The sequence below is a fragment of the Carcharhinus amblyrhynchos genome, chromosome 3 (assembly GCF_965287045.1).
Source record: "Carcharhinus amblyrhynchos chromosome 3, sCarAmb.v2.hapA, whole genome shotgun sequence".
In the NCBI taxonomy this organism is placed as follows: Eukaryota; Metazoa; Chordata; class Chondrichthyes; order Carcharhiniformes; family Carcharhinidae; genus Carcharhinus; species Carcharhinus amblyrhynchos.
In genome coordinates, this window is record NC_137326.1 from 1,558,521 (window position 1) to 1,575,995 (window position 17,475).

At 46.6% G+C, this 17,475-nt stretch overlaps 1 protein-coding gene across 1 annotated transcript in view; it reads right to left on the bottom strand.

Moving 5' to 3' along the window:
* LOC145362743 (sodium- and chloride-dependent creatine transporter 1-like) overlaps window positions 1–17,475 on the bottom strand; it is a 119,899-nt gene that overhangs the window by 7,359 nt on the left and 95,065 nt on the right. Inside the window, exons 9-13 of the mRNA XM_080218603.1 lie at window positions 16,516–16,628; window positions 11,498–11,635; window positions 6,225–6,327; window positions 3,369–3,469; window positions 756–926 (exon numbers count right to left, since the gene is read on the bottom strand). Coding sequence (XP_080074729.1) covers window positions 756–926; window positions 3,369–3,469; window positions 6,225–6,327; window positions 11,498–11,635; window positions 16,516–16,628 — 626 coding nt within the window. The remainder of the gene's footprint in view (window positions 1–755; window positions 927–3,368; window positions 3,470–6,224; window positions 6,328–11,497; window positions 11,636–16,515; window positions 16,629–17,475) is intronic.

Genomic DNA, 17,475 nt, shown 5'->3' on the forward strand with positions numbered 1-17,475 from the left:
CTCCCCCCATTCCCCCTCCCACACCCCCATGTACACTCTCCCCTATCACTGACTCTCCCCATTCCCCCTCCCACACCCCCATGTACACTCTCCCCTATCACTGACTCTCCCCCATTCCCCCTCCCACACCCCCATGTACACTCTCCCCTATCACTGACTCCCCCCCATTCCCCCTCCCACATCCCCATGTACACTCTCCCCTATCACTGACTCTCCCCCCATTCCCCCTCCCACACCCCCATGTACACTCTTCTCGATCTCCTATCACTGACTCCCCCCCCATTCCCCCTCCCACACCCCCATGTACACTCTCTCCTATCACTGACTCTCCCCCCCATTCCCCCTCCCACACCCCCATGTACACTCTCTCCTATCACTGACTCTCCCCCCCATTCCCCCCTCCCACACCCCCATGTACACTCTCTCCTATCACTGACTCTCCCCCCCATTCCCCCTCCCACACCCCCATGTACACTCTCCCCTATCACTGACTCTCCCTCATTCCCCCTCCCACACCCCCATGTAGTGGGTAAAATCCATGTTCTGGACTGTAGGCAGGACTGGCCTCTCTGGGAGTGATTGGTCATTGGATGTGTTTCTTGTGGAACTTCAGAGAAGCAATCAGGTGAAATAATCTTCCCTGTGAGAGGTAAACTACATCCCAGGACCACGAGGACCACAGCCAGAGCGTGAGAGGGAGTGTCAGAGAGCCTGTTGATCCCCAGGACTCGGGGAGAATCCCAGTCTGTACTGACCTGTTGCAGAGATCCCTCAGCACGAAGCATTTTAATGATAACAGTGAGGGGGATGCAGACCATTGAGGCTATAGCCAAGATCCAGCCAATCGTCTCGCCCCACCACGGGTACACATAGGTTTTGTTGTAAGTCAGGGGTTTGTAATTGACCACATGGAAGAGGAAAATCCCCTGAAACAAAGAGCAGAATGTCAGCCGGTGCTCACACCCTCACACCCAGCCTGCATTTACAAAGCTCCCGTCACACAGTCCCCAGGGGTCAAAGTGCAGTCTCATTGTTCTACGAGCCAATGTTTGCACAGCAAGACTCCATAGGCAGGAACTGGGTTGGGTAACCAGGCAATCTGGCATGGATTCGAGACCAATGTAAATACTTCTTTAGATACTCGCCTTTGTCTGTCTCCTGTCAGAGTCTTCTCCCAATCCACTCCTCACACTTTATCATTTCCTTTCTCTACAGTCAGGCTGTCTGGTTCAGAATTCACCCATTCACTGTCTTACCCATGTTCCACGCAGCTCTAAATTATTCTGTACTCAACTCTTCCATCGCAGTTTGCTGATTGAGAAACAATGTTTACTCCTTGCTGTTTTTTAGCTTCACTCAAGCTGATTCCACATCTTGATTCTTCAACCTGAGATCCCTCTCATTGACATGCTGATCTTGCCTCTTATTAATAGTCCCCTCAGCCTGACCTCCCTAAACATCCCCGAGTATTCAGTCCCTGGTCACCCTGTAATCAAAGCTCTGTAACAGTAATTAGATCACACACATTCCTCTATTTTTGCCTTCAAATCACCTACCTTGTTGTGAATGCTGTATGCGTTCAGATAGAGTGCCCTTAACGTTGCCTTTTTAATATTATGCAGCATTCTGATCCTATTTGATATCAGCACAGGAACAGGCCCTTCGGTCCACCAAGTCTGCACTGATAAGCTGTTTCTATCTCTCTTTTACAAGGATGTTGCCTGGATTGGAGGCATGCCTTATGAGGATAGGTTGAGGGAGTGCCGTCTTTTCTCCTTGGAGAGACAAAGGATGAGAGGCAACCTGATAGAGGTGTATAAGATGTTGAGAGGTATAGATCGGGTGGATTCTCGGAGGCTATTTCCCAGGGCTGAAATGGTCGCTACGAGAGGACACAGGTTTAAGGTGCTGGGAAGCAAGTACAGAAGTGATGTTAGGGGTAAGTTTTTCACTCAGAGGGTGGTGAGTGAATGGAATCGGATGCCGTCAGTGGTGGTGGAGGCGAACTCACTGGGGTCTTTTAAAAGACTTCTGGATGAGTACATGGGATTTAATGGGATTGAGGGTTATAGGTAAGCCTAGAAGGTAGAGATGTGATCAGCGCAATTTGTGGGCCAAAGGGCCTGTTTGTGCTGTAGTTTTTCTGTGTTTTCCATGTTCTATGTCCTGTTCGTCTCCCATTCATGTATCATCAAGGTACACTTTGAACATTGCTAATGTGCCTGCTTCCACCACCTCCTCTGGCAGCACATTCCAGGAACCTTCCACTGTCTGTGTGAAAAACTTCCCCCTCACCTTGAACCTGGGCCCCCTCGTAATTGACACTTCCACCCTGGGAAAAGCCTCTGACTATCCACCCTGTCTACACCTCTCATAATTTTGTAGTGCTCTATCAGGTCTCCCCTCAGTCTCTATCTTTCCAGTGAAAACAATCCTAGTTTATTCAACCTCTCGTAGCTGATACCCTCGAGACCAGACAACGTCTGGTGAACCTTCTGTGCACTCTCTCCAAAGCTTCCATTACCTTCTGGTAGTCTGGTGACCAGAACTGCTCAGAATCCTCCAAATGCAGCCTAACTGAAATTTTACATAGCTGTAATATAACTTGCCAACTTTTATACTTGATGAAGGCATACCAGATGCCTTCTTGGCCACCTTATACACCTGTGTTGCCACTTGTAAGGAAATATGGACCTGCATGCCCAGATCCCTCTGCATTTTAATGTTCCTAAGGGTTCTGCTATTTGCAGTATAATTCACACCTAAATTTGATCCTTCAAAATACATCACCTCGCATTTGTCCAGATTAAACTCCATCTGCTATTTCTGTGCCCAAGTCTCCAATCTATCGATATCCTGTTGTATCCTCTAACAGTCCCTGGAAACTCCACCAACTTTTGTGTCATCAAACTTAGTAATCAGGGAGAGACTGTGATACAGTTAAAGAAATTAACACAGATAGAGAGACGGGTCTGTGTAGTCTGTCAGATTTAAAAGTAGATAAATCTCCAGGGTCAGATGAAATGTATCCCAGGTTGTTGAACGAGGCAAGGGAGGAAATAGCAGGGTGCTGGCAATCATTTTCAAATCCTTTCTGGCCACAGGAGTGGTGTTGGGGGCCTGGGGGACAGCCAACGTGGGACCATTGTTCAAAAAGGGATAAAGCAGGAAACTACAGGCCAGTCAGTCTAACCTCAGTGATGGGGAAACTATTGGAAGCAATTCTGAGAGACAGAATGAATCTGCATTTGGAGAGGCAGAGATTAATCAAGGACAGTCAGCATGGTTTTGTTAAGGGGAGGTCATGTCTAGACCAATGAACCATGTAAAAAGTATCCCCATATTTAAAAAAACAACGCTGGACTTACCACACAGACACATGGAGTGATAAAGAGCCAACACCACTTTATCCAGGCGAGAGGACGGTAGCCAATCATTCGCGCAATATCGTCTATGAAACGGTCTGCACCTGGTTTATGGGAAAAGCAGAAATGTATTGGTTCATTTCACAACTGACACTGACTCACCCGACACCCTATAACTCAACCCTATAACTCAACCCTATAACTCAACCCTGTAACTCAACCCTGTAACTCAATCCTGTAACTCAACCCAGTAACTCAACCCAGTAACTCAACCCAGTAACTCAATCCTGTAACTCAACCCAGTAACTCAACCCTGTAACTCAACCCTGTAATTCAATCCTGTAACTCGATCCTGTAACTCGATCCTGTAACACAACCCAGTAACTCAACCCTGTAACTCAACCCTGTAACTCAACCCTGTAACTCAACCCAGTAACTCAATCCTGTAACTCAACCCTGTAACTCAACCCTGTAACTCAACCCTGTAATTCAATCCTGTAACTCAACCCTGTAACTCAACCCTGTAACTCAATCCTGTAACTCAACCCAGTAACTCAATCCTGTAACTCAACCCAGTAACTCAACCCAGTAACTCAATCCTGTAACTCAACCCAGTAACTCAACCCTGTAACTCAACCCTGTAATTCAATCCTGTAACTCGATCCTGTAACTCGATCCTGTAACTCAACCCTGTAACTCAACCCTGTAACTCAACCCTGTAACTCAACCCTGTAATTCAATCCTGTAACTCAACCCTGTAACTCAACCCTGTAACACAACCCTGTAACTCAATCTTGTAACTCAACCCTGACCCTCCACATGAGGGCTCAGGCTGTGCTCCTGGTGTAGTTACTGGGCTGCAAGTGGCAGAGCTGGGTAGACTGGAGTGGCGTAGGATGGAGTGGAGGGGGACGGAATGGGGCAGGGGGAAATTTGGGGGGCTGGAGTAGGCAGAGGGGGATGGAAGGAATTGGAATGGAGGAGGATAGAGTGGATTGGAATGGAAGGGGTGGAGTGGCAGGGAGATAGAGGGGGCTGGAGTGGGCAGAGGGGGATGGAGGGAATTGGGACAGGTGCAGTTTAGGAAAATAACTGGAATTTGGATAAAGCAGGTTTCTGTTTCTGGAGTGTTGCTAACTCAGGACATCTTCCTGGAGTTTATCACATAATTACCAACCACTCTGCCCCGACACTCCCTGCTATCCCAGCATTGAAATAACTGCAAAATACTGCGGATTCTGGAAATGTGAAATGAACACAGAAAATGCTGGAAAAATGCAGCAAGTCTGGCAGCGTCTGTGGGAGGAAACCCACGCAGATACGGGGGGAACATGTTGGGTGGGATTTTACAACCTCGTTCATCCTGAAGGTATAAAATCCTGCCTGAGGTTAATGGAGCTTCTCACGCTCTGCCCCTCACCCACTCTCATTCCCGGGGACAGAGTTAACATTTCGAGTCCAATTAGATTCTTCTTCAGAACATCAATCATCACAGTCCCACCTCCATCATTCTGTCATTGGTTATTTGATATGTCCATCCTTGAGTTCTCCACCTTCACAACCCAATCAGGAAAACAAGACCCTTTGTCCATCAATATCCCAATGTCTCCACAATTAAAATTAAATGTAACTTTCAAAAGGGAATTGAGGAAATAAAGAGAGAAACATTGGCCAGTCTCTGGGGGGAAAACGTAGGGGGTGTGCCTTTAATTGGATTGGGCAACATGGTGGCACAGTGCTTAGCATTGCTGCCTCAGTGCCAGGGACCCGGGCTCGAGTCCCACCTTGGGTGACTGTCTGTGTGGAGTCTGCTGTCAGAATTTTACCCCCCCGCACCCCGCCATGGGAATGGGGACGTGTGAGGGGCAGAGCATGAGAAGGTCTGTTGACCTCAGGCAGGATTTTACAGTTTCAGGAAGAGTAAGGCTATAAAAATCCCACTCTACATGCTCTCACTGTGTCTGGATATCGCACTTGGGCAAATGGGATCATAGGTAATGGGGAGAAAGCAGGATTAGGCTATTGAGTTGGACGATCAGCCATGACCGTAATGAATGATGGAGCAGGTTCGAAGTGCCAAATGGCCTCCTCCTACTCCTATTTTCTATGTTTCGATGTCTGCGTGGGTTTCCTCCGGGTGCTCTGGTTTCCTCCCACAGTCTAAAGGTGTTCTGATTAGGTGAATTGGTCATGGCAAATTGCCACTGAGTATCACAAGATGTGTAAATTGGGTGGATTATCTATGGTAGTAGCACAGGGTTACAAGGATGGGGAGGGCCTGAGTTTGGAGAGTCAGTGCAGACTCGATGGGCCAGATGCCTCTTTCTGTACTGCAGTCTCTTCCCTTCCCTGTTCCCTTCTTCCCTGCTGCTGTCAGACTTTTGAAAGGACCTACCTCGCATTAAGCTGACCTTTCTCTACACCCTAGCTATGACTGTAATACTACATTCTGCACTCTCTCCTTTCCATCTCTATGAACGGTATGTTTTGTCTGTATAGCGCGCAAGAAACAATACTTTTCGCTGTATGTTAATACATGTGACAATAATAAATCAAATCAAATCAAATAAGGATTCTGTAGGTTCTAGGGTTCTTTCAGAGAGCTTGCACAGGGATTGGTTGAACAATCTCGATACTGTAGGATTCTATACCACCGTGTGGAATGGCTTTAGTTTGTGATGATGATCCAGGATTCTCCACATGTCACGCACTGACAGTTAGACACAGAGCATGTGCTATTTTATTCAATGATTTGGGAACTGTGACCTCCAGGAATTGTCAGGGGAGCTGCTGCAAGACCTGTTTGGTATCATTTTCAGATCATTCAGAAACAAAAGCTCAAACATTCAGAACACTTACCATAAACCCAGGCAACAACAACACACTCCCAGAACGCCTGCCACAGCAGGGTAATGCCACTAGCAGAGTAATAATCAAACAACTGGAAGATGTACATTCCACCCTGAAACACAACAAAGGAAGAATTAGACACCAGCTTGTATTAGGAACAGGAGGAGGCCATTCAGCCCCTCAAGTTAGCTCCATCATTCAATGAGATCATAGAAAACCATAGAAAATTATCATGGTTAATTTGTCTGACAGTACAAACCCTGAAAATCACATTGAACTTGATAAGTTATTGTGTTTAACACCAGGTGGAACATTTTCATGATAAAGATCCTGAGGTGGTGACTGAAAAAGAATGAAATGTGTCTGTTTGTATTGGAGATGTGATAGGTGGGACAGACTGGTTAAAGATGAAGGGAGCTTTATTAATGGTGTGTGATCTCTTTCATGGCTGCTTCTCTCTCTCTCTTTCCCATGCTCGGTCCACTGCAACATTTCCAGGGCAAACATCAATACAGCATGGTTCCAGCGAGCCAATAGGAATAAATACAAATATAAAACATTTTCTCCCCTCTTAAACTGAACGTCTACAAACAAGTTCAATAATCAATGAGTCAGGCGGTCTGGAGGCCGTCACTCTTGGAATGCTCGACTGTGAACCTCGGCCATCGTCTTCTTCACACTGCTGGTAACCAATGGGATCTTCGTCTTTCTACTGACGCCATTGGTGGCTGGTTTAACTGGTATTGACGTAGGAACAAGAGGTCGTCTCGGCATCTGAACATAATGTGAGATGTTGCTTTTCCCAATGCTGTGTGGGGATTGTAGGAAGGTTCAAGTCGGGACTTTGTAACTCCAATCCTGAATTTTCAATAGGCTCCAGATTTGATGGATCTGTTCTTCCGTCCAGTTACTGGTACACATGTTTCCTCCAGATAATGTCATCTCTGATCTGGACCGTGCAATAGACCAGTCCGGTCTGTATGAGTACGGTGGTAGGAATCCTTTCCTCCCGTATGGTGTAGATCCAAGCCAATATTCCTTGTCCTGGATAGAAACCTTTTGTGTTTTGCCTTGCCTTCCCACCATTCCACTCGTGCTCATTGTTGCTGTCGCAAACTGTCCTTAGTTTCTGGAGGTTTTAAAAGAGCAAATGTGGAAAGCAGCTGCCTTTCCATCATGAATAAAGATGTGCGGGTTCAGTGAATTGGCCACACTAAATTGCCTCTTAATGTCAGCAGGACAAACTAGGGTAAATGCATGGGGTAACAGGGATAGGGTCTGGGTGGAGTTGTGGTTGGTGCAGACTCGATGGGCTGAATGGTTGTCTCCTGTACTGTAGGATTCATTTCTACGAATAAGGCAGGGGAGACCTTGGTAATGGAATGTGTGGTATTCCATTAGACAAGCAAGAATTAAGGTGTTTAGTACACAAACCTTGTTCCTGGGTTGTTTTCAAAGTGTGTTTCAGAGTTTGGACAAAGTGTTCTGCTAGTCCATTTAGTAGCAGGGTGACACAGTATGGATTTAATGTGCTGAATATCATCGTCTTGTAGGAAGTTCTGAAATTCCTGCGAGACACGTTGATATCTGTTATTGTTGTTAAATTTCCTTTGTACTTTGTTTTTGTTTGGGCTGTTCCCCTTCCTTTTGGGAAACTGCCCCTTTTACTTTGCCCTTATTTAGTTTGTTTGGTCCTCTTAAGGTCAAACCAACTATTCAGGAAATCCAAAGTGACCAAATATTTCTCCTAGTTTCTCAGTAATCTTAGATGAGGTAGATGTCATCACAGCAACCTCTGGCCACTTGTCTTGAGTATTGACTGTTACCGAGAACGTTTCCTTGGAAAGGCCCTTCAAAATCTGCCTGCACACATTGCTAACACTCTTCAGGCCACTCCCACAGATGCAGTCATGCTAAGGGTGACAAGTCCCACACATACTGACTCTCACCGGGGTAAGGGTTCCACACACACTGACTCTCACTCACAAAGAAGAAAATGTTCTGGCTTTTTCTTCAATTTCCACATCAACTCCAGGCCACCAGAAATAACTTCTTGTTGTTTTCTTTGTGTACAACTCCACAGTGGCCTTCATGTAGCTTCTCTAACACCCATTTCCTCAATGGCGGAAGAATCATTCTGAGCTATAGAAGACATCCTGACTGTACTGATAGCTCCATTATTCTGGAGTAGTCGGGTTTCAGGGTAGGTGTTAATTCCAAAGCCTTTCCTCCTGAAACCACATCCATCGCGTGAGAGCCTACGCTCGCTGTGAATGTGTTTCTTCCTGCAACTAGCAGTGACAGGTGTGGTAACCACTTGTTGAATATTCCAAAGAGCTTCTTGGTACAAAGAAAATTACAGCACAGGAACAGGCCCTTTGGCCCTTCAAGCCTGCATGAAGTGCTGCCCGACTGAACTAAAACCCCCTACCCTTCCAGTAGTGACAATCTTGAAAGTCCATCCATGTTACAATGTTGACTTGACTGTCGATGGTGAATGGTGTCATGTCAATAAGTGCAGCCAACAGCCATGCCCGTCTGGATTCTACTTGTTGCAAGTGACGGAATTCCCGTTTGTCATCCAAAAATGATTGATGGACCATCATCTGTTAACAATGTAAACACTCTCTCAAGGAATTGACGGAATTTCCTTACTCCAAAAGTGATCTCAAATGCTTCTGGTTTAATCTGGGCATAGTTACTTTCAGCTTTGCTCAAGGTTCGAGAAGCAAAAGCAATGGGTCGTTCTTCATCTGATGGCCTGATGTGGGAGATCACTTTGCTGGACTACAAGGAGATGCATCACCAGCTAACTGTATGGGAAAAGTAGCATCAGAGTGCTTGAGAGCTTCAGACTTAAGTAATGTTTTTTTGGCCTGCATGATGATGCAATGGCATTGATCTGACCACTTCCACATCTTAAGTTTGTTTATTAGTCACAAGTAAGGCTTACGTTAACACTGCAATGAAGTTACTGTGAAATTCCCTAGATGCCACAGTCCAACGCCTGTTCAAGTCAATGCACCCTAACCAGCACGTCTTTCAGAATGTGGGAGGAAACCAGAGCACCTGGAAGAAACCCACGCAGACACAGGGAGAATGTGCAAACTCCGCACAGACAGAGACCTGAGCTGGGAATCGAACCCGAGTCCCTATGAAACAGCAGTGCTAACCACTGTGACACCATGCCACCCCTTTGTGGTGCCGTCTTGTTCTGGCACAAGACGTTATTTAACGGTTTCAGAATTGATGCCAAGTTTGGGACAAATCTTCCATAATAATTCAACAATCCCAGGAAAGAATGTACCTGGCTTATATTCTGACATGTAGGCACCTCTGTGGTGGCCTTAACCTTAGAAGGAGGTTTCAGTAGCCAATAGCTTCAATCACATGTCCCAAATACCCAATGGAAGATTGGAAAGACTCATGTCCTTACAGACTCTTAGACCAGAGTCTTCCAATCCCTGAACAGTAGCATAAAATGTTCTGAAGCTGTTCCTCTTCCAGTGACTAGGAGATCCTCCAGATCACACTGGATTCCGCTCAGTCCACTCAGGATCTGATCCATTACCCTTTGAAATAATACAGGAGCAGATGTGATCCCAATCAGCAATTTTCAGTATCAGAACAAGCCTCCGTGTGACATGATTGTCAAAAGAGACTTCTTATCCACATGCATTGGCAAATAGGCCTGACTTGGGTCAAATTTGCTGAAGTGTTAGCCTCTTGCCTATCACTCAAACCAGTTTTCAATGCCGAGGGTAGTGGGTCCCGTTCAACACACAGCACTGGATTTAAGGTGCTGTGTGTTGAACGTTTCTGCAAATCCTTACAGATCCATCCATCTTAATGAATGGAACAATAGGTGTGGCCCATTCACTGATGCTGACAGGTTCCAAAACTCCAGACCTCACCAGTTGCTCCACGTTAGCCTCTACCTTTGGGCTAATATTATATGGTATAGACTGTACCTTCAAGCATTTTGTTTGGCTTCTGTTTATTATTGCCATTTTGATCATACTTTTTTTATTCATTTGTGGGACATGGGCATCGCTGGCTGGCCAGCATTTATTACCATCTCTAGTTGAGAGTCAACCACATTGCTATGGCTCTGGACTCGTATGTAAGCCAGACCAGGTAGGGACAGCAGATTTCCTTCCCTAAGGGACACTAGTGAACCAGGTGGGTTTTTCTGACAATTGACAATGGTTTCATGGTCATCAGTAGATTCTTAATTCCAGACATTTTTAATGAATTCAAATTCCATCATCTGCCATGGTGGGATTTGAACCTGGGTCCCCAGAACACTAGTTGAATTTCTGGATTAATAGTCTTCACGATAATGCCACCAGACATTGCCTCCTCATACTGTCGTTTAAGGGTGTTCAAATGGTCAGTGGATAGGCATATGGATAACATTGGAATAGTTTAGGTTACAAAGTCATTAGATTGGTTCCACTGGTCGACACAACATCGCGGGCCGAAGGGCCTGTACTGTGCTGTAATGTTCTATGTTCTACTGTCCTGCCTGCTGCTTAATTCTCTATCAAACACCAGTGTGCTTTTTAAAGATTTTTGTGAAGCTGGATTCTGCATTGGTTAGCCCAGTTCAGTTGAAGCCTCCCCAGTCATGTACGGACTATCAGTGCTGGGTAGTTTCCCTTCACTACGTATAGAGACAAATCTGCTGTTTGCCCATTGAACTGCACAGTTCCTTTAATGTGGCCCTTCAGTGGAACCACTTCTCCTGTGTACGTCTTCAGCACTATCCTTGATGACTTCAAGGAAATGTGTTTAAGTTTCTCCTTGTAAACAACTTCGGGCACCAGCGAGACTGCTCCCCCGGCGTCAACTTCCATTCTTACTGAAAGTTCCCCTCTTTCTCTCCTTACTCATTAGTTCCATTGGTCCATGCAGGGTACTGTTTACATATTCCTCTCCCATCACCTCCAGCTTTACTGCTATTTGTATTTAGAACATAGAACACTACAGCACAAACAGGCCCTTCGGCCCACGAGTTGCGCTGATCACATCAACATCTACCAACCTACAGACCTATCTATAACCCCCAATCCCATTAAACCCCATATACTCATCCAGAAGTCTTTTAAAAGACCCCAGCGAGTTCGCCTCCACCACCACTGACGGCAGCCGATTCCATTCACTCACCACCCTCTGAGTGAAAAACTTACCCCTAACATCACCTCTGTACTTTCCTCCCCGCACCTTAAACCTGTGTCCCAGATTTACCCCCAGATTCCCCACAATTTATTCTTACTTACGTCTGTCACCATGCACAGGTCGATGATAAAGCAGATCAGACAACAAACAGCAACAACCACCTCTCTTCGCAAACCACCAGAGACGTATGTTGGGAAGAGATCCATGATCCCGGTGATGAAACCCTCCACTCCCACAAACTGTAAACAAGAAAAAATCAAATTCACCAACGTCTGAATCACAGAATCTTACAGAACAGGAGGCTGTTCAGCCTATCTTACCTGTGCTGGCTCTTTGAAAGAGTTTCATTACCCCTGATCTTTCCCCATACGTCTCTGCAAGTTGATTGGACAGCAGGTAAAATTTAGTTCAAGTCCAGTCTGTAAGCCAGGCTGATGAATCTAATAAACCCATCACTGCTTAATGTGGGGGACTGGGGGGGCTTGGATATACCTATCACTGCTTAGCATGGGGGCTTGGATAGACCTATCACTGCTTAGCATGGGGGCTTGGATAGACCTATCACTGCTTAGCATGGGGGCTTGGATATACCTATCACTGCCTAGCATGGGGGCTTGGATAGACCTATCACTGCTTAGCATGGGGGCTTGGATAGACCTATCACTGCTTAGCATGGGGGCTTGGATAGACCTATCACTGCCTAGCATGGGGGCTTGGATGGACCTATCACTGCTTAGCATGGGGGCTTGGATGGACCTATCACTGCTTAGCATGGGGGCTTGGATAGACCTATCACTGCTTAGCATGGGGGCTTGGATAGACCTATCACTGCTTAGCATGGGGGCTTGGATGGACCTATCACTGCTTAGCATGGGGGCTTGGATGGACCTATCACTGCTTAGCATGGGGGCTTGGATGGACCTATCACTGCTTAGCATGGGGGCTTGGATAGACCTATCACTGCTTAGCATGGGGGTCATCATCCTTAACAATGGGGAAAACATCTTCCTGCTGTTGCTGAGGGGATTTTTGTGCTGAGATTGGGAAGAAGCTCAGAGGGAAGGTTGTCGTGTCAGTGGGTGAATGAGTTCCTGATTATACCAGATGTGTGTGTGACGGGAGGGGGTGGAACACCCCCATGAGGTATCCAGAACTCACCCCTCCCTGTCTCCCCACCAGAGCTAGTGGCCACAGTCAGGCCCATCCTGAGGAAGGCTTCCCCCTTCACTCTGGTGCCTGGTATCTGTTGTCAGAGTTCATTTTAACAAAATTAAGACATCTCCAAAGAATTCCTCAAGATGGACTTTCCTCGTAGTGCCCTTCCCATAGCGGCAGTGCCCAACTCTGCCTGTGGAGCTGTCACCCTGCCATAAGAGGAACATAAGAACATAAGAAATAGGAGCAGGAGTCGGCCATCTAGCCCTTCGAGCCTGCCCCGCCATTCAATAAGATCATAGGACATAGAACATTACAGCGCGGAACAGGCCCTTCGGCCCACAATGTTGCGCCGACCAGTCTTATTTTAAAAAAAAATTGACCCACTAATCTAAACCAATCCCTTTTCGTCCATAAACCTATCCACCAATCTCTTAAACGCCCCCAAACTAGGCGCATTTACAACTGCAGCAGGCAGGGCATTCCAGTCCCTCACCACCCTCTGGGTAAAGAACCTGCCCCTGACATCCGTCCTATAACTACCACCCCTTAATTTAAAGCCATGCCCCCTCGTGCTAGCTTTCTCCATCCGAGGAAACAGGCTATCACCATCCACCCTATCTAAACCTCTAATCATCTTATATGTTTCTATAAGATCCCCTCTTAGCCGCCTTCTTTCCAGTGAAAACAACCCCAAATCCCTCAGTCTCTCCTCATAGGACCTCCCCTGCATACCAGGCAACATCCTGGTAAACCTCCTCTGCACCCTCTCCAAAGCCTCCACATCCTTCCTGTAATGTGGGGACCAGAACTGCACACAGTACTCCAAGTGCGGCCGCACCAGAGTTGTGTACAGTTGCAACATGACGCTGCGACTCCTAAATTCAGTCCCCCTACCAATAAACGCCAAGACACCGTACGCCTTCTTAACAACCTTATCTACTTGATTCCCAACTTTCAGGGATCTATGTACACATACACCTAGATCCCTCTGCTCCTCCACTCTATTCAAAGTCCTCCCGTTAGCCCTATACTCAACACATCTGTTATTCCTACCGAAATGGATTACCTCACACTTCATGGCTGATCTGAAGTGGATCAGTTCCACTTTCCTGCTTTCTCCCCATAACCCTTAATTCCCTTGCCTACCAAAAACCTATCTACCCGTGTCTTAAATATATTTAGCGAGGTAGCCTCCACCACTTCAACGGGCAGAGAATTCCAGAGATTCACCACCTTTGAGTGAAGAAGTTCCTCCTCAACTCTGTTCTAAACTGCACCCCCCCCTTTATCTTGAGGCTGTGCCCTCTAGTCCTGCTGTCCTTTCTAAGTGGGAAGAATCTCTCTATCTCTACCCTATCCATCCCCTTCATTATCTTATACGTTTCTATAAGATCCCCCCTCATCCTTCTAAACTCCAACGAGTACAGACCCAGTCTATTCAGCCTCTCTTCATAGTCCAACCCCCCTCATCTCTGGTATCAGCCTAGTGAATCTCTCTGCACTCCCTCCAAGGCCAATATATCCTTCCGCAAGTGCGGCGACCAAAACTGCACACAGTACTCCAGCTGCGGCCTCACCAGTGCCCTGTACAGTTGCAGCAAGACCTCCCTACTTTTATATTCAATCCCCCTCGCTATAAAGGCCAGCATCCCATTCACCTTCTTAATCACCTGCTGCACCTGCAGACTGGGTTTCTGTGACTCATGCACAAGGACCCCCAGGTCCCTCTGCACCGTAGCATGCTGCAGCTTTTCGCCCTTTAAATAGTAATCCCCCCTACTATTATTCCTGCCAAAGTGGATAACCTCACACTTGCTAACATTATACTCCATCTGCCAGGTCCTCGCCCACTCGCTCAGCCTATCCAGATCCCTCTGCAGACTTTCCACACCCTCCACGCAATTTGCTTTTCCACTTATCTTTGTGTCATCAGTAAATTTCAACACCCTACACTCAGCTCCCTCCTCCAAATCATCTAAATAAATGGTAAGGCACTGGTTAGAAAGTTGCTTTGGAAGATCTCACGAATGGTAAATTCTGCCAAGTGAGCTATTGATGTAAAAATTGTTCTGAGTCTTATTTAGATTTGAAGATGTTTAACACTCTGCCCAATGATACGGGCTGAGGAAGGGCGAATGGGGCAGGATGAGCAGCTCACTTGAGCTATAAGGAGAGACTGGACAGGCATGGGCTGTTTTCTCTGGAGCAGAGAAGGCTGAGGGGGAAATGACTGAGGTGTATAAGATTATAGGGGTAAGTTTTTCACTCAGTAAGTTTTAGGGGTAAGTTTTTCACTCAGAGGGTGGTGAGTGAATGGAATCGGCTGCCGTCAGTGGTGGTGGAGGCAAACTCGCTGGGGTCTTTTAAAAGACTTCTGGATGAGTATATGGGGTTTTATGGGATTGGGGGTTATAGATAGGTGTTGATGTGATCGGCGCAACTCGTGGGCCGAAGGGCCTGTTTGTGCTGTAGTGTTCTCTGTTCTATGTTCTATTATGAGGGATACGAAGAAGGCAAGTAGGAAGCAGCTGTTCCCCTTTGTTGAGGGGTCAATCACGAGGGGGCACAGTTTGAAGGTGAGGGGAGGAGAAGGTTTGGAGGGGATTTGGGGAAAAGCTTTATCACCCAGAGGCTGGTGGGAGTCTGGAATTCACTGCTTGGGAGGGTGGGAGAAGCAGGAACCCTGACAAACTTTAAACAGCACTTGAAATGTCAGAACATTCCAGATTGTGGGCCCAATGCTGGAAACGGGGATTAGTGTAGATTTACTGTAGTTTTATTGGTGCAGATTTGATGGGCTGAAGGGTCTTTTCTGTGCTGTATAACTCTTCCAAACAATATTTGAACGGAGACAAAGCGTTAAATAATTCAGATGGTGAATGTGGCAGAATGAAGAAAAATTTGTATTTTTCTAGGACCATGAATGACATTTTAGAAACATGGAAACATAGAACAGTACAGCACAGTACAGGCCCTTCAGCCCTCGATGCTGTGCCGAGCTATATAGGTTGAGGGAGCTCAGTCTCTTCTCCCTGGAGGGACAAAGGTTGAGAGGCGACCTATTAGAGGTTTATAAAATGTTGAGAGGAATAGATAGGGTGGATTCTCGGAGGCTATTTCCCAGGGCTGAAATGGTCACTACGAGAGGACACAGGTTTAAGGTGCTGGGGAGTAGGTACAGAGGAGATGTCAGGGGTAAGTTTTTCACTCAGAGGGTGGTGAGTGAGTGGAATCGGCTGCTGTCGGTGGTGGTGAGGCGAACTTGCTGGGGTCTTTTAAGAGACTTCTGGATGAGTACATGGGATTTAATGGGATTGAGAGTTATAGATAGGCCTGGTAGGTATGGATGTGATCGGCGCAACTTGTGGGCCAAAGGGCCTGTTTGTGCTGTAGTGTTCTATGTTCTATATCCAAACCCAAGATCAAGCTATCTCACTCCCTAGCTATCCCCCTCCAAAGTCCTCACAGACTATGAAGTGTTTTTAAAATGGATTCACTGCTGTGACAGGAAACTTGGAAACCAATTTTCACACAGTAAGATCCCACCTGGGATAATGAGAAGAGAAGGCAATTTAATATTTGTCAGTGAGGGTTTAGAGAGATGTGAGAGAGAGCTTGTTTCTAACTCTGCAATAACATTGCAGCATCTGGTTCAGATAGTTCAGAATCAAGGCCACTCTGAACTCACCTCCTGTGGAAAAATTGAAGAGTTTTCTCTGTAAAAAAGACCAATAAGTTATCAGATCGTCATTAAAAACCCAACTGGACCTTACCTGGTCTGGGCTAAGATGTAACTCCAGTCCCATCAGCCAATGTGGTTAACTATTAACTGCCCCGCGTGAACAAACAAGTTACAGAGCTGCTCACCCAGGGCAATTAGGGATGGGCTGTAAATGCCAGTGTTGCCCACACACCTGGAACTGAACCAAGGAAACATTTTGCAGTGAGATTAACCGTGTACCTGACTGTCCAAACCGAGGACTAGGAGCATGAAGAAAAACAGGGCGGCCCAGAGTGGGGCGATGGGCATCAGGGTGACCGCCTTTGGGTAAGCGATGAAGGCCAGGCCTGGTCCTAAAGAAGGAAAATCAGAGACCTGTCAGGAGGTGTTTCATTGGCTCTCTTCTGTCCTCCTCACATTTACTCACAATCCAATTCTCGAAAATAACAACGGCAGAAATCTGCAAACTCACTGAGCAAATGGCTGCATCATGGGGAATTGAACGAATATATTGAGGGGCTAGGGGCCAGGGTGTTGGAGGGGTGGGGGAATGGGAAAGATTTATAGAGAGGGGGCCGTGTGGAGTTTTTTTGAAGTGCGGAGCGGTTTATGGGGAGGAGGCTATAGGACAGGATTTACAGGGACAGTGTGAGGGGGAATGGACAATACTATTACTTTTCTAATGTAGGGGGGAGCTATACAATAAAGGGCAGAACCATCGAGAATATAGACACACAGAGGGACCTGGGTGTGCAAGTCCACAGATCCTTGAAGGTGGCAGCACAGGTGGAGAGGGTGGTGAAGAAGGCATATGGCATGCTTGCCTTTATAGGACAGGCTATAGAGTATAAAAATTGGCTTCTGATGTTACAGCTGTATAGAATGCTGGTTAGGCCACATTTGGAGTACTGCGTCCAGTTCTGGTCACTGCACTACCAGAAGGATGTGGAGGCTTTGGAGAGAGTGAAGAGACAGTTTACCAGGATGTTGCCTGGTATGGTGGGTCTTAGCTATGAGGAGAGATTGGGTAAACTGGGGTTGTTCTCCCTGGAAAGACGGAGAATTTGGGGAGACCTAATAGAGGTGTATAAAATTATGAGGGGTATGGATAGGGTGAACAGTGGGAAACTTTTCCCAGGTCGGAGGTGACAAACATGAGGAGTCACAGGTTCAAGGTGAGGGGGGCGAGGTATAACGATT